Here is a 23,806-nt window from a genome sequence, read left to right on the forward strand (position 1 = left end):
CCCCATGATCTTCATGGCCAAGGCATGCTGTTTTGCACTCTCTTCCCTTTAGATTGCAATGATGTCATTTTGCCACCTTGCCATGTCTTGGCAAGATGTCTTAACCCTGTCTAAGAAATGGGTTTGTCTGTCAATCATCTGAGATATTTGGCGTAGTTACTGTAGTGAGTCTGAAATGTCTGACAGAGTAGCCACTAGGGCATGAAAGTCCTGCCTCACATCAGCCTGTTATTGGAAGAAATCATCTTTCCACTGGCCACCATGACCATCTACCAGCCCCCTCCACATGGGACCACCTCTGATACGACCTTCAGGGATGGGTGGCACATGGGAGGCTATGAGGAGGAGCTTGGTGCAAATGGCATACCTGCTCCTCACCTGGGTTGTTAGGTCTCTCAGATGCTTGAGAGAAGGCTTGGGATGCACTGGCACCGGAGGAGTGTGTAAGAGAAGCAACATGTCTGACCTGGATGTGAGGGCTGTGAGGAGTTGATGGTTGTTTTGGGGTAGGTGAATGCTGTGGCTGGTTGAAATGGGCAATTCTCAGAGGTGAAGTGGGATGAACGATGCTGACTGGACCCGGGAGGAGGCTTTGGTGTTTTGACCAGTGAACCAACAACGCACTCCTCATTATCTGACACCTCCTCCGCAAACAGCACCAGATCATCTTCTTCATCCTCATTTTCGTTCTCTTCATCCTCCTCTTCTTGGGCGATGCTGGTGGCTGACATATCTGCTTGAGGAGGATTGAGTTCTCCCCCCGGATTGCCTGTCACCCTCCCCTGGTGGATGGTTCAGCTTCCCCAAGTGATGGGTCAATTAATCCATGCATCTATATGATGTTTAACATGGGACCTGGTTTTTGTAAACCTACTCATGACAGCTCACACTGTAGCACTGAGGTGTTCAATGCAGATGTGTAATGCAAATTCAAACTCACCAGCTCCAGCCACAGCTCTGCGTGGAATTGGGATCCCTGTGATGTCAGCATCTGAACCTGGCTCCTTGTGTGTGTGACATAAGATGTGGACCTTGATCCAGCAGCTTCAGAAGGAAGTGACACCATAATTAATTTTCAGCATTAATTATATGTGAACATGCAAAATTAACATAGACATCGCTGATTACATTGGGAACATATTGCGATGTCACACAATTGATTGACGGAATGCAGAACAAATCAAAACATTCACCCCCAGTCAAGAGATCTGGTTTAATTCCATCATTCTTTTGCTCACTATGCCACCCCAGTTTAGACCTGCCATATGCAAATCAGTGTTGACCCTGTGCCTCATGGGAACAGTCCAGCCTGAACTGCCAAGCCAGGTCCTCCATGGACCGTAAACAAGCATCCTAGGCCCGGTTTCAGGGTTTCGCCCCTCATCAGCCAGGATAGCTGGATTCCAGTGGCACAGTGAGCCCAAGACCCACGTCTAGGAATACCTGGCGCACTTAGGGAGAGAAAGCAAAAGACACACAATTGACGGATGGAATGCAGAACAAATCAAAACATTTACCCCCAGTCAAGAGATCAGGGTTAAATCCATCATTCTTATGCTCACTATGCCATCCCAGTTTAGACCTGGCCATATGCAAATCAGTCTTGACCCTGTGCCTCGTGGGAACAGTTCAGCCCGAACTGCCAAGCCAGATCCTCCATGAACCGGAAACAAGCATCCTGTCAAGGTCCCCTCCCAAGGCTTACCGTCTTTTTGAGGGGGTGTTCCTGCAGAGACGACTAGAACCACCACCCCGTTTCCCGCCGTGCCCTAGTCGGGGTAGAGCACCGCTTAGGACAAGGGGGTACCCGGGGTAGAAGCCAGAGAGGCGTGAGTCCGGATGACGTTGGACCAAGCTGTGAGGGAAAGAAGGGAACACGGTTACGTTCCTGTACGTTCCTTCTCTACCCCCCTCCGTGTCGTGCCCACCTACTAGCCACTGGGTTACCTGGTGTTCTTCTGATGTGAGATCCTCCTCAATGTCCGGCTTCCAATTCGCAGGTCCGGGACCACAGTGGCCGCAAAATGTTGTGTAGCTCCCTAATGGTATCGACCCAAAACAAGGAAACAAAACCAGCGCTCCGGCGCAAATAATAAAGGTCCCTGGCGTACCTGTCCGGTACTCTCCTGTTTCAGGGAACGTGTGTGGCAAAAATCAATGGAACAAAACCAGCGCTCCTGCGCAAATAATAAAGGTCCCTGGCGTACCTAACCGGTACTCTCCTGTTTCAGTGAACGTGTGGCAAAAATCAAGGGAACAAAACCAGCGCTCCTGCGCAAATAATAAAAGATCCCTGGCGTAAATAATAACTGCAGGATGAGTCTCCCGCTCCACTGCACACTCCCCGGTCTGCAGTGGGATGACTTAACATAGATGTAGTGAGATGGCAGAGACAGACGTCTATCTACTTTTGGTGCGCCCTCTGATAAGGCTGTACCTGGTCCTCTCGAAGTCCGCGGCAGCGTCCTTCTTCGGCGGTGTTCTGGAGCTCGGAATCGGCGTCTTCTCCTTCAGCGGTTGAGACCAGAATTCGAAGCGCTGAGCAGCCGGAGTTCCCGGCTGTTATGCGCGACCAACCGGAAGTGAGGATTTCGACCTTCCGTTGTGGTCCCGCAACACTAGACCGCTAACCTCTCCTCCACGGAGCGGGCGGATCGCGGAATCGCGGAATCATGACAGCACCCACCACTAAACAGAACCCCCACCCGGCTGCCGGAGGTTCACACCAAGGCGGCAGGCCGAGGACAGCCAGGATGACCCAAGTGGAAGGCCCGAACCAACCGGGAGGCGTGGCGGACATGCGACAACGGCTCCCACGACCTCTCCTCAGGACCATAACCCTTCCAGTCCACCAGGTAGAAGAGCCGGCCCCGGGTCCTCCGGGAATTCAGAATGGCCCGGACCTCGTACTCGATGTGGTCACCGCGAAGAACAGGAGGTGGAGGAGCGGAGGCCACACAATCAGGATGGGTAGCTCGCAGGAGGGAAACGTGGAAAACAGGATGGCATTTCATGTGCGGGGGTAGAGCCAACTTCATGGCCACACGGTTGATCACCTTAGCAATGGCGTATGGACCCACGAACCGGGGCAACAGTTTCTTGGGACCGTGTGCATTGATGTGCTGGAGTGACACCCACACCCTGTCACCCACCCTGAACAGCGGCTCGACCTGTCTACGTCTGTCCGCGAACAGTTTGTATGATTCCTTAGCCTTGGCGAGTTCGAACCTGGCCTGCTGCCAGAGATCACGAAGGAACCCATGGTATGCTTGCACTGTGGGCAGAGGACTGGCAGCAGGATCCTCCCAAGGGGCCGTTCGGGGATGTCGCCCCTGGAGACAAAAGAACGGGGACATGCCGGTTGAGGAATGTCTACTGTTATTATAGGCGTATTCCACCAGCCAAAGGACCTCCGACCATTCGTGATCGACGGACAGGAGTAGACATCGGAGGTACTGCTCCATGGTCTGGTTGGTTCTCTCCGCCTGTCCATCAGTCTGAGGGTGGTATGCCGTGGATAAGCGCACCTCCATGCGCAGGATGCGACAAACCTCGTTCCAGAACTTGGACACGAACTGGGAGCCCCTGTCCGTGATGACTACCGATGGAATGCCATGTAAGCGTATCACGTTTCGTAGAACGATCCCTGCCAAGGCGGCCGCCGAGGGTAGTTTTTCCAATGGGACGAAATGGGCCATCTTGGAGAGATGGTCCACAATGGTGAGGATGGTGGTACAACCCGTCTTAGTTCTAGGCAAGTCCACCACGAAGTCCATGGATATGGTATGCCAGGGGTACGGAGGCACAGGAATAGGATGTAGCAGCCCCACCGTGGGTTGAGATGACCCTTTACCCTGAGCGCAGACAGCACACCGCGCGATGTAAGCATGCACATCCATGTCTAGGGTAGGCCACCAGAAGTGTCTTGACAACAAGTCCTTCGTCTTCTGACGACCAGGATGGCTGGACAACGGGTGATCATGGCACATGTACAGGCCTGTTGCTGAAGGTGAGGTAGAGGCAAGTAGTACCGGTCTCCCTGGTATATGTACCCATCTTTAGCGGTGAGCCCTTCAAGTTCCCCCATCCACAACGAGGCGGCCTTCAGTCGTAGGTCGTCCCGCAGTTGGGTCAAGAAGCCGGAAGACAGAACGGTTCCTAGAAAACAGCGGTTCGGGAGGATCGGTGCTGGCACGTCAGCTGGCAAGGTCTCCTCGTTGTCCGTGAGTCGTGACAGGGCGTCAGCCTTGGCGTTGTTCTTGCCAGGTCGGTACTGGATGTGAAAGTCATATTCATTAAAGAATAGGGTCCACCGCAGTTGCCGAGCGGTCAGGGCCCTGGCTGAACGAAGGAACTGGAGGTTCCTATGATCCGTATATATGGTTACGGGATGCCTCGCATCCTTGAGGTGGTGGCGCCATTCCTCGAAGGCGGCCTTTATGGCCAGCAATTCCCTGTCGGAAACCGTGTAGTTCCGCTCTGCCGGCTGTAGTTTTCTCGAGTAGAACGCCACAGGGTGCAGCAAGCCCGTGTTGGCATCTCTTTGGGACAGTATCCCACCTAGGGCGTCTTGGGAGGCATCGGCCTCTACAATGAACGGCCGTTCCGGGTTCGGGTGTAGCAAGATGGGGGCCGTGGTGAACCGAGTCTTCAGGGCTCGGAAGGCGCTTTCTGCGTCGTGGTCCCACGCAAAGCGGACCCCTTTTCGCAGAAGGCGAGTGATGGGAGTGACGATCCGAGAAAACCCCTCGATGAAGCGACGATAGTAATTCGCAAACCCCAGAAATCGTTGCACCTGCTTCACCGACGCGGGGGATGGCCACTGTAGTATAGCTGCCGTCTTCTTGGTATCCATGGTAACCCCCTCAGGGGTGATGACGTGACCCAGGAATTCAACGGCGGTGGTGTGGAAAACGCTCTTTTCCAACTTGACGTATAACCCATGGTGCAGCAGTCGCTGTAACACTGAGCGCACATGTTGGATGTGTTCCTCGCGTGTGTTGGAGAATATCAGTATGTCGTCGATGTAGACGACACAGAACCGGTCGATGAAGTCCCTCAATACTTCATCAATGAAATACTGGAAAGCCGCCGGGGCGTTGCAGAGTCCGAAAGGCATGACCTGGTATTCGTACAGTCCGTACCTGGTCCGAAACGCGGTCTTCCATTCGTCACCCTTTCGAACTCTGACGAGATGGTAGGCCCCCCGAAGATCTAGCTTGGTGTATATGTTGGCGGTTTTCACTTGATCCAGTAAGTTCGTGATCAGTGGCAATGGGTATCTGTTTTTTACCGTAATGGCATTCATCGCCCTAAAGTCGATGCACGTTCTTAAATCTCCTTCCTTCTTTGCCACGAAAAAGAGAGGAGAAGACACCGGTGATCTGGAATGGCGGATGAACCCATTACGTAAATATTCGTCCAGATACATACGAAGGTGTTCATTTTCTTTTTCTGTGAGCGAGTATATGCGACTACAAGGCAGCTTCGAGCCCGGAATCAGATCTATTCTGCAGTCAAAGCTGCGATGCGGAGGTAAGGTATTCGCCCCTTGTTTATCGAACACGGCGGCCAGGTCCAGATACGCCTCAGGTACCGTCCCGTGTACGGTTAAGACAGTGTTGGTAAGGGGCAACACGTGCGCCTGTATACAAGAGGAGCTGGAGATACATGGTCGGGGGTAACAACAAGACGTACAACCCTCGGAATCTAAGTACATCACCCTGGTCGCCCAGTCAATTCGTGGGTTATGGGCCGCCAACCATGGAAGTCCCAGGATCAGGCGGAACTGCGGTGCGTCAATGGCATCAAAGGTGATTGAATCCGTATGGCTATTCTGGAACGTCATTTCAAGGAGTTCGGTTGAGAAACGGATGAGCCCCGACGTAAGATCTGTCCCATCCACGGCCTTCACGGCCTCCGGCGTCTTCTTTGGTACCACTGCCATTCCTAGGCTAGCCATATAGAGGTTGTCGATAAAATTGCCTGTGGCTCCGGAATCGATAAGGGCTGTCACCTGCCATGCCTGTCCCGTCTGTGTCTGCAGGGTAACTTCTACCCCGAAATGATGGCAACCGACGCCGTTTCCCGGGGTTGGTATCCTGACGGATGACGAACCCAGTAGCCGGACCCCACCGTTTACTGGGTTTCTTCGTTTCCCGACCAGTCTCCCCTGGAAATAGGAAGTGCAAAGGGTCTCCTCGGCCGTGGCTTTGTGGGTTTAACAGGGCACTCCTTCACGAAGTGGCCGCTTTTGCCACAATACAGACACTGGTTCTGTCGCCGTCTCTTCTCTCGTTCCTCCTTGGTCAGTGCTCCCCGAATCCCTCCGATCTGCATAGGTTCGGGTGAGTCGGAGGTAGGTACCGCCATGTCGGGGTTCTTCTCCCTTTGTGGCACCACTCGGGGGTCTCCGCCCCTGTGTCGATCGGTCTTCCGTTCCTGTAACCGGAAGTTCAGTTTAACAACCAGCTCGATAAACGGTCCGATGTCCTCTGGCGGGTCCGGGATCTGGGATAGAAGGTCTTTCATGTCGTCCCGTAATCCCCTATAGAAGACCGACACCTTCTTGGACTCAGGCCACTGGGCTTCGATGATCAGTCGGTTGAATGTAGTGATATAGTGTAACAAATCCGTGGTACCTTGTTTTAATCCGAGCAGCTCATTATCCGCGGCCTGTACAAATGTGTGATGGGCGAACATCCTTCGCATGGTGTCCTTGAAGGCAGGTAAGTGGTACAACACTGGGTCGTCATTCTCCACCAAAGGTATGGACCACAGGGAGGCATCACCTCCCAGATAAGAGAGGATAAAGGCGATTTTAGAGGCATCATCCGGGAAGGCGGTAGCACGGGCCATGAAGTGCAGCTGGCACTGGTGCATGAAAACGCTGTACTTCGTACTGTCACCAGAAAAACGCTCAGGGGGGGCCAGTTGCACTGTATGCGGGGCTATCACCTGGATGGAGGTGTCTTGCGAGGGAGTCGATGGAGAACCACCGGATTGAAAGGTGGCGGGTCTCAACAGGCCTTCTCGCAGCACTCTTGATGTGGGGAACTGTCCCCAAGGCCCTGTTCCGGTATCCGCAACCTGTGTCTGTAACGCGGTTATATCCTGGCGTAGACTGCGGTTGTCCGCTTGCATAGTGGCCAAGATGGCCGCAATGTCTTGTAGCGTAATCTCAGGGTCACCCATGTCGCCCGGGCAGGAGGTAGTACTTGGGCTTCGAATTCTGTCAAGGTCCCCTCCCAAGGCTTACCGTCTTTTTGAGGGGGTGTTCCTGCAGAGACGACTAGAACCACCACCCCGTTTCCCGCCGTGCCCTAGTCGGGGTAGAGCACCGCTTAGGACAAGGGGGTACCCGGGGTAGAAGCCAGAGAGGCGTGAGTCCGGATGATGTTGGACCAAGCTGTGAGGGAAAGAAGGGAACACGGTTACGTTCCTGTACGTTCCTTCTCTACCCCCCTCCGTGTCGTGCCCACCTACTAGCCACTGGGTTACCTGGTGTTCTGATGTGAGATCCTCCTCAATGTCCGGCTTCCAATTCGCAGGTCCGGGACCACAGTGGCCGCAAAATGTTGTGTAGCTCCCTAATGGTATCGACCCAAAACAAGGAAACAAAACCAGCGCTCCGGCGCAAATAATAAAGGTCCCTGGCGTACCTGTCCGGTACTCTCCTGTTTCAGGGAACGTGTGTGGCAAAAATCAATGGAACAAAACCAGCGCTCCTGCGCAAATAATAAAGGTCCCTGGCGTACCTAACCGGTACTCTCCTGTTTCAGGGAACGTGTGGCAAAAATCAAGGGAACAAAACCAGCGCTCCTGCGCAAATAATAAAAGATCCCTGGCGTAAATAATAACTGCAGGATGAGTCTCCCGCTCCACTGCACACTCCCCGGTCTGCAGTGGGATGACTTAACATAGATGTAGTGAGATGGCAGAGACAGACGTCCATCTACTTTTGGTGCGCCCTCTGATAAGGCTGTACCTGGTCCTCTCGAAGTCCGCGGCAGCGTCCTTCTTCGGCGGTGTTCTGGAGCTCGGAATCGGCGTCTTCTCCTTCAGCGGTTGAGACCAGAATTCGAAGCGCTGAGCAGCCGGAGTTCCCGGCTGTTATGCGCGACCAACCGGAAGTGAGGATTTCGACCTTCCGTTGTGGTCCCGCAACACTAGACCGCTAACCTCTCCTCCACGGAGCGGGCGGATCGCGGAATCGCGGAATCATGACACATCCTAGGAATTATGGATTTAACCCAGATCCTTGTGACTGGAGGTGAATGTTTGCATTGTCCAGCATTTCGTCCATCAATTGTTTCTTTTGCATTGGGAACATAATGCACACCAACTTCTGATGCTACCAAAAAACTATCAATATCTTCAAATATCCTTTCACGAGCATTTGGTTATTGTGCACGATTTGGAAATCAGTAGTTTACAACACTATATGGCACACTTACCTGGCTGACGGCTGGCAGTGGGTCTGGCTGCTGCAGCCAGCATGTCTCCCAAATCCCTGGATGGTGTACTCTGGATCACTGAGGATGTCCTGACAGCATCTGCAATGTTCCAGACATATCCATATTTCAATACAAAGGATGATGTCAATTATTTTGCAAGTATATGTCATAGGTATACAGCAGTGGTACTCAAATACGGCCCGAAGGCCACATGCAGCCGTCCTGACCTTTCATGCGGCCCCCTGGTTAACAGCAGCACTGGGCTGGTGTTAACTCAACACTGCACTAACATTAAAAGATGTTAAATCATCAATAAGCATTATCTTGGTAAAAACCATAAAAGCACATATAAACCAATAAAAATCATGAATATATAAAGTTCATTATTCACAAATCAATCATAAGCAGATATACAAATTAAGGTCAATATTACAAATACAAGCCAGAACATGCAAAAGTTTAAGCGCGCATTTCGCCTAGCAGCAAATTTACATATGTTGCGTAAGGTCCCTCATACAAATGCTGTAACCACACTAAACAACTGGGTAAACCTACTAAGTTCCACAATGTGCAAATTAGGTCTTCACTTGGAATTATCCTTAGTTGAGGTTCTAAAGAGAGCAAAAGTTTCTGGGCCTACAAAGAAGAAAAATTTAAACACTTCATGCTGACACGGTTGTCTGGGAGGCTCACTGAACCTATTGTAGTCAAGCCAGCGCATTTAATCTTGTGCATCAGCTGTGATGTAAGAAATAGCAACTGCGCAAACACATGCTTTAGAAGCGTCAGCATGCAGCAGTCTAGCTGCCTCAGCACATTGTCTGGAACCCAAGTTCCTACAACCGGGGATTATCCATCATTTCCTAGGTTGTTTGTACCCCGGAAAAAAGAAGAAAAGGTGCATAAGAGTTTCGTCAGCCCGAAGACAGACAGGGCATATGGAGCTATGCTCGATAATAGCCTTCCAGCTCTTGGTGAGATTCTTAAGAGGAAGAGCACCATGTCAGAACGTGACAAACAGCTGCTTAGGTAAGGGGTCTGTAATGAAATCTGGGACATTCTCAAACCCGCTGCTATTTTTGATGTCCATAAACTCTGAGGAGACAGGGCCCAAATTAGGTCTTCTTACTACCTCGGTCCAAGTATGCACACAGAAAACTTTCTTTAGGTGTGCTCTAGTTCAGGAAATCTTTTGAAGATCTGTACTCCAAAACTCATCACAGCCCAAAGATGAAAGAGAGGCATTCAAGCTCGCCACACCCTTGATCTTCCTGCCCTTATCCGGTTCTACAATTCCCTAAAGGCACACAGGTAATTCGCCAGGGCGTGGGTGTTCCTCAATCTCCACCAGTACAAGATTGAACATAATTTAGCTTTGTCCCTGATGGAGTTCCTGCCCATGTCCCACCTTAAAAGTAACATAGGGGTGCTCTGTGGAAAAAAACATTTCAGCCGTGGCTATTGGAGTAATGTCAACTATGCCCCATAGTTCAGCATTGTAAAGGGCGCTAGCTACTGCATTTGTCTGAGAGGTGAGTAAGGCCGGAGAAATCTGTTTTGTGTAAGAAGAATTGAACAGCTTGGACCCCCGAATGCATGATGGGACAAGTTCAGAGCACTCTTTCTAATTTGGGCTGAGGAGGACAAGTTGAAAGTCAATCTGACGCCTAAATAGTCAAAGCGATGTACCCTCTCTAAGCAGTGCTCAATGATTTAATAGAGCCTCTAAACGTTTTGTGTGGATAAATATACATGAATTTAGTTTTCCCAATATGTATTTCCAGACCCAGATCATGACAAAATAATGCAAAATTGTCTATATGGTTCTGGAGTCCTGACATGGTTTTGAAGACTAATGAAGTGTCATCCACGATGAAGAGTATCAGTACTTTGGTGTCTGCAATTGTAGGGGCGCCGTGCCTACACTAGGCCATTGCTTCCACTACGCCATTTATATACAAGGAAAAGAGCTTGGGGGCATATTATCAAGCCAGGCGATAAAATTATCGCCGCTTTAGCAGCAGAAAACTGCCGCTAAAACGGGGATAATGGGCTTGATAATATGCTCTATGGAATTCCAATTGAAGCCCATGTTAGATGTCCTTCACATCTAACATGGGCTTCAATTGGAATTGATAATATGCCCCTTAGGGCGAGTACACACCCCTGCTGCACCCCCCCTACTCCTTACATGCCAACCCTCCAGATTCAGACGGGAGACTACCGATTTCAGTGCTAGTCTCCAGCCTCCTGATTCCTGTATGCAAAAAGCTGATTCCCCCTCAGGATTCTGCAGAAAAGGACCGGTCTTGAGTACACACTGCCAGTAACCAGCTCCTTCAGGGCAGTACATAACATTTTTTTAAGCTCTCTCTACCTGCCATATTGCTTTCTCCCTGCTCCTGACAGGTAAGGTAAAAAAAAACTTTCTTTTAATTTATTTCCAGTACATGAGAATAGACCCGAGAAAGCCCTCAATAGAAGTCAATGGGAGAATACATTCTTCCGATTATTTAAAAATAAATCTCCCACTTTCCCTTCTAAAATGTTGGCATCTATGCTACTCTCGTGCACTCCCTCAGCTCGCCTTGCTGTCCCCATCTCACTTGCGCTTATGAATCATAATGTGGACGAATTAGAATATCCAGCAGGGTATGGGGGATTCCCCGCTGCCCTTACGCTCCCCACAATCTACTGCAGGGAACTAAATCAAAGGCAGTTTTTAGATCACCAAATATTACATAGAGATGGGCTTTCTGAATAACCACAGTTTTCCTTGCGATTGACAGAAATCTGAACGCCTGGTCTATGGTGTTTTTTTCTGAACCCAGTCTGTAGAGCCAACAAAACGACTGCACCATCAATCCAGGTTTCAAAAGCACTTAAAATCTGTCTACAGAATATTTTTTATGACACATCAATAAAACTGATTGGTCTATAATTTAGAGGTGAGCCCTTAGCGCCCTTCTTGTGGATTGGGACAATTTCGAGGAGATGGGAATCTGCGCGCCTTCCACTATTGCATTTGCAAGTTTATTTAAGTATAGGTTCCAGCTCACTATGTCAGCTTTAAAAAAGGCCCCGCGGTATACTATCTGGGCCTGCCACTTTACCTTGCAAGATACTATTGATGGCCTCCCTAGTGGCAGCTGGTTCTATATGCAGGTCAGATAAGGTTTTGGATCCCCCTCACTCTGTCTAATAATAAAAGACTGATGGCCCTCGCCTGGCGTATTATAAAGGTCGGTAAAATACTGCCACCGTGCTTTTGGCTGATAACATTATTTAAATATTGGATTCAATGCTGGCCTCCATTAGCCACCAGTTCCCAGAATTTTTCGTCATCCTCTGCCTTAGCTGCATCAAAAATGTGGTCCCAGAGGTTTGAGTCCCAGGACCGACAAGCCTGCGCCTGTGTTTTTTTTGTAATGTGCCATTTTTTGCCTTGAAAAACTCTCTGCCAGATTTAAGCACAAGCAGCAGTTCAGTTTTTGTGACCCCCACATTCTCTATTATACCATTATGGATTGCGTTTGGCAAAAGAATTAGCCTTCCCAGCATCCTGGCGGAGGCAGTTAATTGCTTATTAAAATAGGCACCATGGATATCAGAGATAGCAAGGCTTCTATTGTCGGCTTAGTCTAAGATGTCCATACCCTTCAGAGTGGAATTAAGTGCACATTTAATAAGGGCCAGAATCCCAGGTTTAGTTGACACTCTGGCCCACTTCAAGGTGCATCTATTGTTAACAGGTCTTATATTTCTGCTGAGTAATATGGCAGGTGCCTCCTGGCACTATGATGTCACCCATAATGCAATGTAATGCATTATGGTCGCTGTCCTGTATGTTGATCACCATCAAGTCCATTACGAACCTCCATAAAGGCAAAGAGACAAGGACATAGTCAATTCTACTAGGGGATCCTGGGCAGTTAAAAGTATGCTTGGGGATCAGATCTCGTGAGGCCATTACAGGCACGCAGTCCATATGAAAAGGTCAAGGCCATCAGTTGGTAAGCGCCGTCTCTGCGCTGCTTCCCTGGAGTAATTGCTATGGCAGGAATGCCCCATTAGCCATACTCAACCTCAATTAGAGACTTATCCTTAGTATCAAGAGGCTCAAAAGTTGTAATAAAGTCCCCTGCAATAACTAGGGCCTCATTATTGTTGAAATCCCCCTGTGGGACATGAATTGCTTCAGGGTAGTAGTCTCTCCTGCACCTCTGGTCCCACAATTATAAATGTTATACATGTGTTTTGACCGCTCATCCTTGTTCGTGAGGGCAAAGCCCAAGATATCTGGGGAATTTAGATTAAGTAAAGGTAGGCCCACAAACAATTATGTCCTGACCCATATAATAAGGCCACCCGAGGGACGACCCATCCCAGTGTGATGGGCAGGAATACAAAAATTCAGACACCACTTCTCCTGTAATAGACAGATATCTAAACGATACGCATGGGTATGTAAATGACAAATGTATGTCGCTGAAAGGTTTGTTGAGAATGAGACAGAGAGCCATGTTTGATTGTTGTTTAAACCTGCAACATTCCAGGGTATGATACTAATGCTTTCATGAATTGTAATTGATTTCTGAGGCTGGCCATTAATTGGGGAAACTTCTTCTAGGGCAGTCCCCTCTTGCTCCTGCCGGGGATAACATTGCTCCGATTGGTGCTACCCAGGCCCTGCTAGTTGTGGTAAATTAGGGCCTGGGTTTCTCTCAGTCCACCATCGAAGTCCCCGATTGATCCCTATCAGAAGGGGAAAAATGCGGAGCAATAGGGTTTAGGAATGGTGGTTTTAGTTTAAACTGAACTTGGGAGTTTGGACAGAGAGATATCTGCAAACCAAGTCCCACCAATCCCTCAACTAAATGTCTGTCCCTAAGCCTTAGCTCAATATAATCACCAGTTTGGCCCGATTGTCCAATAAATCTGCTTGCACCAATAATGTCTGTGTAGATTATTGAGTAACAGTTGTGGATAGATCTAATCAATTGTAGCCATTTATTTTTAAGTGAGTTCTAAGACTACTTACCCTCCACTCTCAATGCAGGCACGTTAACCAAGTAGACACTATTTGGGGCCAATAGTTCCTTACCAAGACCCTCTTGACTGGGGCTCCTCTTATTTGGGGTTTGTGTAAATTGCGTAGGTGATTCATGGGTGGCCTGATTTATTATACATGATCTGCCACTAGGCTGTGAATCTCTTGCCCTGTAAAGGGCATCTCCCCATGGCCTCAATGTTGGGGTAGGACTCAGGGTGTGATGGTAGGACAGGCTGCAGAAGGGGAGTTTGGACTCGGCTCTGGGACATCAAGTCTCCAGCAGTCTTACGCTTGTTACGGTCATTGATTAGGGAGGTGTACGTGCTATTGGAAACATTAATCAGGACCATACCCTTCCCTGATTTTACTGAAAGGTCGCTAAATGTTATTATCTCTACATCTCCCGTCAATGTTGCTACTTGGGCTTTCATATCAAGGATTTCATTCTGAAGGCTTCTGATAAGGGCCATTCGTTGAGAAGTAGCTAAAGGGCCCGCTAACCCCTCCCTCGCACCTACCAAGAGAGCAGACACTAAATTCCCACCACTATCACTGCAAGGTTTGCTCGCACTCTGACCAGAACAAGACTGGCAATCAGTTGAAGGTGAAAATCTGTTTGTGCAGATTGCACAGGCTCTAACGGTACAGCGGCACGTTCAAAATACTTATGAGAGAGTAAGTAATCAATACATTGTCCCTCGAAGACTCTGTGGTAGGCTGAGAGATGGAGTTGCCGACTTCATCTTATGTTTAGCTGGAATCTTTTTGGTTTGGCATAAAAAATTGGAGCAATTCTACTTGCTAGATCCCTCTTGTTGTGGCCTTTAGCTTTGTTGCCCTCCAGTAGGGACTCAACCTGCTCAATTAACCCCTTCAGTGCCCGCCCCTTTCCCCGCCCAGTGCCGGCCGTTGCATTAGCGGGCGGGGTCTATGACGAGCTGGACTCGTCATGGGCACAGCGCCACCGCGGCCCATGACGAGTCCAGCTCGTCATGGGCACTGAAGGGGTTAAGAGGTCAATGTCATCAAGTGTTGGCTTATGTTGAGTCACCCCGGCTGCATCTGCTGGTTTTAGCTTGGTCTTTTATGATTCTTGCCGGGGAGAAATGTGCTGGCTTTCTTTTTGCCTATTGTAATGTGGATTCAAATTAGGGCAAAAAACTAGGTCCAGAACAAGTGAATACATACCAAAGTCAAGGAAGCCCCACCCCCTCTAGAGGCAGCCGACAGCAGATGTCCCTCCTGGCAGGATACGGGTTGGAAAAGTGAGTCCCCTGGGCTGATGAAGATCCAAGGGGGTAGAATGCCCCAGAGAATGCAGAAAAGATGTCCCGTCAAATTCAGCCAAAGCTTGCGCTCTGAGATGGGATTTTGGCCCAAAAAAACATGATTCAAGTCGCGTAGGGGGGTAAAGTAGGGGTAAGCCTGCCCAGCGACGCTAAGCCGGGTGGTGGAATGCACGCTGCGCTTCCCTTACCCCCCTGGCGAGAAACCTGCCTGCTCGCCCATGCTGTCTTATAACAGCCAGCGCCACACGCAGCCTTCATCTTTACTCCAGCCGGCGTATTCCTCCTTGTTTTGTCTGGCCGTTTCAATGCCATATGACATGGCCCGAATGCACAACCTTTACGCACAAATGCTCCTGGGCCCTGAGATGAGCTGAGTAACTAATGGCTGCTTTTATCTTCAACTCAGCAGAGAAAGTTTCAGGAACAAAACCTTTAACTATGGATTGATGGAAAGGGAAAGAATGATGGAAGGAAAAAGGACGGGTGAAATGTAATATATATATATGACTGGAAGAGAAGGTGGCTGGGTGGAAGCGGATGCATATACTATAGGTGACTGATAGGATGCATGGGTGGGTGAAGGCTAGATGAAAGCTATATGGGTGGGAAGCCTGCCTGGGTGGATGTAAGTGTATGTGTGAAAAGATGCCTGCCTGGGTGGGTGATTGGAATACTGTGGTGGTTTTGATTGAAAGGACGCATGGGTATGTAAATGACAAGTGTATGTTGCTGAAAGGTTTGTTGAGAGTGAGACAGAGAGCCATGTTTGATTGGATGGCTATATGGATGGATGGTTTCAATGGTGAAGACTGGATTGAGAGAATGTAAAACTTAAAGGGTGGTGAGTAGCAAAGCCAAGGTTGAAGAATAAAATACTAGAAGAACAATGCAATGATGAATTGAAAAATCCTTGGGAAGGAGATTATACAAGGTACCAGGGTGCTCCTCTGTAGTGGTGTTCTTCTCACCTTTAGTTGCTTGGAATGGTTTTTTTGAGGTTCTTTGATTCAAAGGGTTGAGGTGGTATTTAAGACTCCTCCCTGGACTCTCTGGGCATGATTCACAAAAGTAATCTGAGACAAAATCCTAACTTTACGACTTTCGGTATTCACAAAAGGCATTTAGTAGTAGAAAAGTTAGGATTCATAACTTCACTACTACTAAATGCCTTTTGTGAATACCGAAATTCATAAAGTTAGGATTTTGTCTCAGTTTAGTAATAGTAAAGTTAGGAATCCTGACCAACTCCAGTATACCACTGCACAGCCGCTCCTGAGACAGGAAGCATAGAGGTACTGCGCAAAATAATGCTGCTCCCCTCCACTATTTCTTGCCAGGCTCCGGGCGCCCGAACTGGCACTCCGCGCCTTGTCAGTGGGGCAGATCCTTATATTCACAGTCTAAGAGGCCGTCGGAGTGAACTTGAAGTGTTAAGCCAATAAAAATATCGACAACATCAGACCACAACATGGGTAAGCAAGACCCGAAACAACCAAAGCTACACTTCGAAAACAAACGCACAACTCGGCATACGGAGTCAGACCCAGAGGCCAATTCGGAGAACATGAATGAAAATCAGCAGGCAGACCAGGGAGAAGACCTGCGAACTCTGTTGCTGGAGATGAGATCAAGCCTACGTACCATAGATACCAAATTAGATATGTTAACCACACAACTCGATACTGTAAAAAAACAAGTTGAGACTCATGAGACCTGCTTAGACGTGCTCGAAAATAGGAACACAGAGTTCCACGAATTCCAAGTGGAGACCAAAGAACAATTATTAAATATGGATAAAATGCTCACCATCATCTGTGCAAAGAACGAGGATTTGGAGGCCAGATCCCATAGAAATAACCTTTGTGTCACGGGAATCCCTGAAACAACTGCCATTTCAAAGATGGAGACTTACGTATCTGATCTGCTGCATGAGTTATTCAACCCTCATCTATCTGCTGTCTTTGCAGTCGAGAGAGCACACCGCGCCCTAGGTCCGCGACCTCCTGTCGGGAATACGCCCAGACCCATACTTGCAGGATTCCTGAATTATCAATATCGGGACCTAATACCATGACTGGCCAGGGAGAAGGGGTCAATCTCGCACAAAGGAAATATAATCTCCTTCTATCTGGACTTTACACCGGCAGTACAGGCTGCAAGAAGAGAATTTCTCCCAACTAAACACATCCTGATGCAGGCCCAGATCCCGTACTCCTTAATATATCCTGCCAAGCTCAAGGTCTCGTATGACGGCACAGTCCACTTCTTCACTGATGCCAAATCTGTCTTCAAATTCGCAAAACACATCAGAGGGAAGAAAAACAAACAGAGCCTTGGGCCGAGGGACTCTTCTGTGGATCGGTTGAGCGAAAATGACTGATTTGGTATCGTATAAATGTGCGCTTTAACTGTTTGCTCAAACATATTATTTGCATTGTGGCCTTGACTGACACTTTAATGCTTATGCTTTTTACATGGTTGTTGCTCCTGGACTTGCCTACGTGGCACACCGGGCGTTATTCAAACCATTGAGCTGATAGCATTGCTTCCCAAAAAGTTATCCCGGCCACCCTGGGAACAGTAGGGATGTTCGCTGGCGACACCACGCCATGGGAGAATTCCTAGACAAGGGTTTTGTCCTTCCGTTGTTTGGGGGCATTTTCACAACCTGTTTGGGGGGTTGGGGTGGGAGGGGGGTTGGTGAGGTGGGTTGTTCTGCAGTTTGATGACAGTATTATACTATACAAGAATGTATACTTTGAATATGCCAACGATTTTCAAGTAATGTACATGCTTCCTTGCTTGCATTTACAGATTGTGATTAGACACATGCTATGAACAAATTTAATTTCTTGACCTGGAACATCTGAGGGTTAAACGACTGTAGGAAGACTAGATTGGTCCACGCTTATCTCATTCGTCACCACATAAACATTTGCATGCTACAGGTTACACACTTAAATGTAGCTCCATCCCCTAGATTGAAACACAACAGATGGGGGTCTGTGTACTCCTCCATATACTCTAATGATGCTAGAGGGGTGACTATTTTAATTAGACGAGGACTGGACTGGAGAGACAGTGAGGTTCATCTTGATCCTGAGGACCGGTTTGTTGTGATTGTAGGTACACTATGCAGAGTTTAGATTGTGTTTGTGGCGGTGTACGGTCCGAATGTTGACTCACCTACATTTTTTCAAGATCTCTGGGCTAAAGTGAGGGTGAAAAATTGTGATTCCATTATCTGGGGTGGGGACTTCAATGCAATATTAGATGACAAGCTGGACAGGAAGGGGATTTCGAGGTCTTTACACACAGCAGCCAGCACCGCACTAAATGCTATTATCCTCGATGGTCAGCACATTGCCATGTGACGGCACACACACCCTATAATCAGAGAGGGTACCTGTTTTTCCTAACATCATAGATCATGGTCTAGACTAGACTTCTGGCTGATATCTCGGGATGTCACTACGTGGTCCACTGAGATCACACATCTTCCCAGATCCCTGTCTGACCATGCCCCCTGTTTACTCAGACTAACTGTGCCAAACTCACCCCCACCTATGTTTACCTGGAGACTACCACCGGAGGCCCTTCTAGACAATGCATTCAGGGAGGAAGTCCGCCACGACATAACCGATTATTTCTCTCTTAATGAGGGATCAGTCAACACCCAAGCTTCTCTCTGGGAAGCATTCAAGACGAAAAGGAGTCTGTCAGTCTAAGTGTTGAGCAAGGTCAACAAAGAGATAGATATAGATGTAGAGCATGAGAGAGAAGAACCTTAGAGTGCTGATTGGTTGTAAAGGATTTCCATCAATAACCAGTGATTGGTAGGTGTCATCATCTGGATATCCAACCTTCCCACCACTATAAACCACTCCGACCTGGAGTATTATATGTGGTACGGTGTTAGCCAGAGCACTTGGATAAAGCCCGGGAAGGGGGAAGGAAAGAAGACAGCCAAGTCACTAGCTTAGGCAAGATGTGCAGGTATATACCGAAAATGATATATAAACAGTGCAGTGCAGTAAAGTGAAAATGTTAAAAAAGGAGTTAGAGGAAGAAGATAGTTTAATGCAAGATATTCCTACTAATCCTTATTTAAAATGGTGCAGAAACAGCTTTTAACAAATAGGCTGTTTAACAATGTGGTCAACATGTTTCAGCCTGCTTGACCCCATGGTCAAATGGCTTTCGTCAGGACCTTGTAGATTATTAATTGCTACTGCAACAATAAAGTGTGAAAAAAGGAACAGTGAGTATTTTAAAATACAACCTTTTGTGGTGTATAACTTCTTCGTGCACTCAGTCTATATAAGTTTATCTGGTTAGCACGAGAAGTAAACCTCACCTCACCCGGAATAGACTCAGGTTTGAAGGAGGCCCCGCCCTCTCCGTCGGTGCCTCGGAGTAGGTCTGAGCCGTAACGCTCAGACCTACTCCGAGGCACCGACGGAGAGGGCGGGACCTCCTTCAAACCTGAGTCTATTCCGGGTGAGGTGAGGTTTACTTCTCGTGCTAACCAGATAAACTTATATAGACTGAGTGCACGAAGAAGTTATACACCACAAAAGGTTGTATTTTAAAATACTCACTGTTCCTTTTTTCACACTTTATTGTTGCAGTAGCAATTAATAATCTACAAGGTCCTGACGAAAGCCATTTGACCATGGGGTCAAGCAGGCTGAAACATGTTGACCACATTGTTAAACAGCCTATTTGTTAAAAGCTGTTTCTGCACCATTTTAAATAAGGATTAGTAGGAATATCTTGCATTAAACTATCTTCTTCCTCTAACTCCTTTTTTAACATTTTCACTTTACTGCACTGCACTGTTTATATATCATTTTCGGTATATACCTGCACATCTTGCCTAAGCTAGTGACTTGGCTGTCTTCTTTCCTTCCCCCTTCCCGGGCTTTATCCAAGTGCTCTGGCTAACACCGTACCACATATAATACTCCAGGTCGGAGTGGTTTATAGTGGTGGGAAGGTTGGATATCCAGATGATGACACCTACCAATCACTGGTTATTGATGGAAATCCTTTACAACCAATCAGCACTCTAAGGTTCTTCTCTCTCATGCTCTACATCTATATCTATCTCTTTGTTGACCTTGCTCAACACTTAGACTGACAGACTCCTTTTTGTATTATTGATTACTGAACAGGGGATTGAGTCTGTCCAGGTCTTTAAACATTCCCTTGGACCCTTCCTTTTTGTGTTCTGAAGCATTCAAGACGGTCATTAGAGGCAGCTGTATAGCCCGACAAGCAAGAGTTCTTAAATCAATACAGGGCAGATTGGGAAACTCAGAGGCACAGATTAAGGAACTTGAGACTCTGTTCTATGAAACTGGCGATTACCGCACACTAGCTAAACTTACAGAGACACTGATAGAATTTGAAGAAAAGTTCCTAGGGAAATATGCTCAAGCCCGCCGATACGGAGAATGGGACAGACCAGGCAGAATCCTAGCATCCATGCTACATCCACCCCGTTCAACTACAATTGTCACCGAACTTAACACCACATGCACCACAGCTGTCAGAGGCCTGAAAGACATCCTAGACTCATTCTCAGAGTTCTAGTCAAACTTATATACCGCCCGTCAAACTTCCACCCAGACAGACCTGCTATCTTTCTTAGATGCATTTGAACTTCTTTAGTTAGATCGAGGACATAGGGAGTATTTGGATGACCCCTTCACAGTACAAGATGTGGTTCAGGTTATAAAAAGTCTACCAATGTACAAGGCACAAGGGTCGGATGGACTAACTACAGCATTCTATAAAACGTATGTAGAAGAACTTGCACCGCACCTGATAGCTGTATATGAGGAAGACCAAACCACGGGCATTCTCCCGCCCACAATGCGAGAAGCCATAATAATCACACTATTAAAGCCTAGGAAGCCCGAAAAAGAAGTAGACTCTTACAGACCCCTATCGCTCATTAACGTGGACATGAAAATTCTTGTAAAGTTGGTTGCCAATCGTCTACCACCTTTGCTCCCGTTGGTAGCTCTGCCGGATCAATTGGGTTTTATTCCAGGAAGATAGACATAACACAACCTTCGCTCTTTTTTGCTATGGTACATTAACTACAGCCATCGGTGCAGGCGGCCGCTGTGTTCCTAGATGCTACTAAAGCATTCAACACTTTAGAATGGCCGTACCTATTCCAAATTTTAAATAGACTGGGAATGTACCCTCTGTTTATTTCCCTCATAAGACTGCTCTACACCGAACCATCTGCTCGAGTGAGAGAGAACGGAATGGTATCGTAACCCTTCACAATATCTCGAGGGACCAGACAGGGCTGCCCACTATCCCCATTGTTATTTTCAAAAGCAATGGAACCTCTCGCAGCTCGTATAAAACAGCATCACACAGCTAGGGGCATTGGCTTCAGTACGAGAAGCCTATTGATTTCGCTATACGCTGATGATGTTACGCTGTATGTTATTGACCCTGAAACAAACTTAGATCCACTAATGCAGGAATTTATTAAATTTGGTGGCCTATCTGGCGTGTCCATCAATTGGTCAAAGTCAGTGATATTTCCACTAACTGATACCACCACACCGACCCATACTGAATACCCGCTCACATGGGCAAACGAACCAGTCAAATATTTAGGTATATGGCTAAGTAGGAACACTCAAGAACTATGGGACTTAAATTTTGGACGCGCTGTCAACTGGCTCGAGGGAAAGGTTGCGGTGTGGGCCAAACTCCCTTTATAATTAGCGGGAAGAATTGCCCTGGTTAAGATGGTGGTGCTGCCAAAATTACTCTATTTATTCGTGAATATTCCTCTCCCCCTTCCACCAGTCTTTTTCACTACTCTAAAAACGCATCTGACCTCATTGATATGGGCGGTAGGACAAGCTAGGATATCGTGGGACCTTCTCACCCTTCCGCTACACCAGGGCGGGCTGGGGGCAATGGACATACATTTGTACGCACTGAGCACACAGGCACAATTTTTATACTATTGGGTACACCCTACTCCTTTCCAGCCCCACACGGCAATTGAGACAGACATCGCCGCACTGTCTCCTCTGACAGTTGCACTATACCGCCCTTATAAACAGCTTAAAGCAGAGATTGATACTGTTAATACTCTACGATGGGCATAGGAAGGTCTGAAGAAAAGAGCACAGGCACTTATCCTATATGCCTCCTCCATACCCCTAGCGCATAATCCCATGCTGCCAACAATGGAGGAAAGCTCCAGCACTTTATTAGCTTCTAAAATGGACATGCACACATTTGCGGATCTATATCCGAACAACAAATTTAGACCTCCACCCCAAGTGGAGGAGGACCGAGCAGTGCCATTCTCAGACATATTCTTCTATCATAAGATCAAGGCCACCTGCCGGTCCTTACACAAAACGTTCCCACACCCCCCACCAACTCTAGAGGCACTGGAAAATGTGTTGAAGTCGGATTCCCCGCGCAGATTAACCACACCTATATATAATACGACACAAAACACTGCCCCACAAATACAAACGTGAGCGCTCCATGCATGGAAAGTGGAGCGAAAAAAGCTCCAATCAAGGAAGACCAATGGGCTTACTGCTGCGGCTAACTCAAAGCCCTCTCGACAAATTACAGACTCCAGCTAATTCATTTTAAGTACTTGCACAGATTTTATAGGACCCCTATCAGTCTGCATAGAATGGGTTTAAAGGAAAACAATCACTGTTGGGGGTGTGGCGCTGCCCTTGCCTCCTTTCCACACATGGCATGGACCTTTCCAAAACTGCAGACATTCTGGTGTACTATCTTTATAACAATCCACAACATGATCAGCACTTCAGACTCCCTGGACCCTGTTACGGGGCTATTAGGCTATGTTAAAGATACTCCGATGCAGTTTTGCAAATTGCATTCAATGCTTTTACTGTTTGCCAAACAATGTGTCTAAACATTGGGGTAGGAAAGTCCCTGCTAATGTGATGGAGTGGATACACGATGTCACTTTTGGGCACACTCAACTGACAACATTCTGGGAACTCATGCCATCAGAATCTAGACCCAAAGATATCTGGGAACCATATGTGCAGTGGGCCCGGGATCAACATGAGGAGGGGGAGGAGGCATCACGGACATCGGAAATGATACCAAAAGAAGGGGTGGGATAAAACAATATACTCTGGAATGAAGGGTGTACACCATTGTGGGATACTAACTTTACTACTACTAAATGCCTTTTGTGAATACTGAAAGTCGCAAAGTTAGGATTTTGTCTCAGATTACTTTTGTGAATCGGATCCACGGTAATTTTCAAGCGCAACATAATATGTATCCTTCCTACCTACCCGTCATCAATCACCTCCCTCCCTCCCTAACCAAGGTATGATTTTATGTGTTTTGCTAAGAGCATTGTTTACAATTTCCCTTTTTTCTTTCTTGATATATAGTTACTCCTGCTGGTCCCAAACCACCTAACAGGCAGGAGATTGCAGCCCAGACCTGGCCCTAGAAACTGGTGGCCATCTGGGCCGAGTACCGGCGGCTGGTGGCCTTGAAGGATGAAGAGGGAGAAGCTGCTGCAGATGCCCCGTGAATCAGGCAGACCACAAGAGCACACCGTTAGTGCCCGCCGCCATTCCAACATCACTGCAGCTTCCCCTTATGTCTGCAGATTTGAGCACTGCATCATGCTGAGCCTGGCCAATATTGAAGACAGGCACCTTATGAAACTCCTAGCCCACTGTTAGTGGCCTCTTCAGCCCCCTTTTTAAATAATTTTTTGGGTGGATGGGACTTATTGTGGGGAGAGGGTGGGAATGTGGGAGTTGGGGCATTGTTGGGTTTTTCTTTATATATGGACTCTTTCGTTTTTGGACTCTTGAACACTACTTGGACATTTGTTGGGTTTAGGAAGAGTGGTGGGACAGTTGTGAGTTTAGTAGTTTATATTTGTTAAGGGAATACATTTTTCATAGTTTTACATTATGAATGATTAAAAATAAATAGTGGGG

General features: G+C 47.8%; 1 protein-coding gene across 1 annotated transcript in view; it reads left to right on the forward strand.

Moving 5' to 3' along the window:
* Positions 1-23,548, forward strand: part of LOC146865688 (uncharacterized) — a 349,525-nt gene extending 325,977 nt beyond the window's left edge. Inside the window, exon 5 of the mRNA XM_085640760.1 lies at positions 23,243-23,548. Coding sequence (XP_085496886.1) covers positions 23,243-23,350 — 108 coding nt within the window. The 3' untranslated portion in view covers positions 23,351-23,548. The remainder of the gene's footprint in view (positions 1-23,242) is intronic.
* The last annotated feature ends 258 nt before the right edge of the window (positions 23,549-23,806 follow it).

The sequence above is a fragment of the Triturus cristatus genome, chromosome 2_1 (genome assembly GCF_964204655.1).
Source record: "Triturus cristatus chromosome 2_1, aTriCri1.1, whole genome shotgun sequence".
Lineage (NCBI taxonomy): Eukaryota > Metazoa > Chordata > Amphibia > Caudata > Salamandridae > Triturus > Triturus cristatus.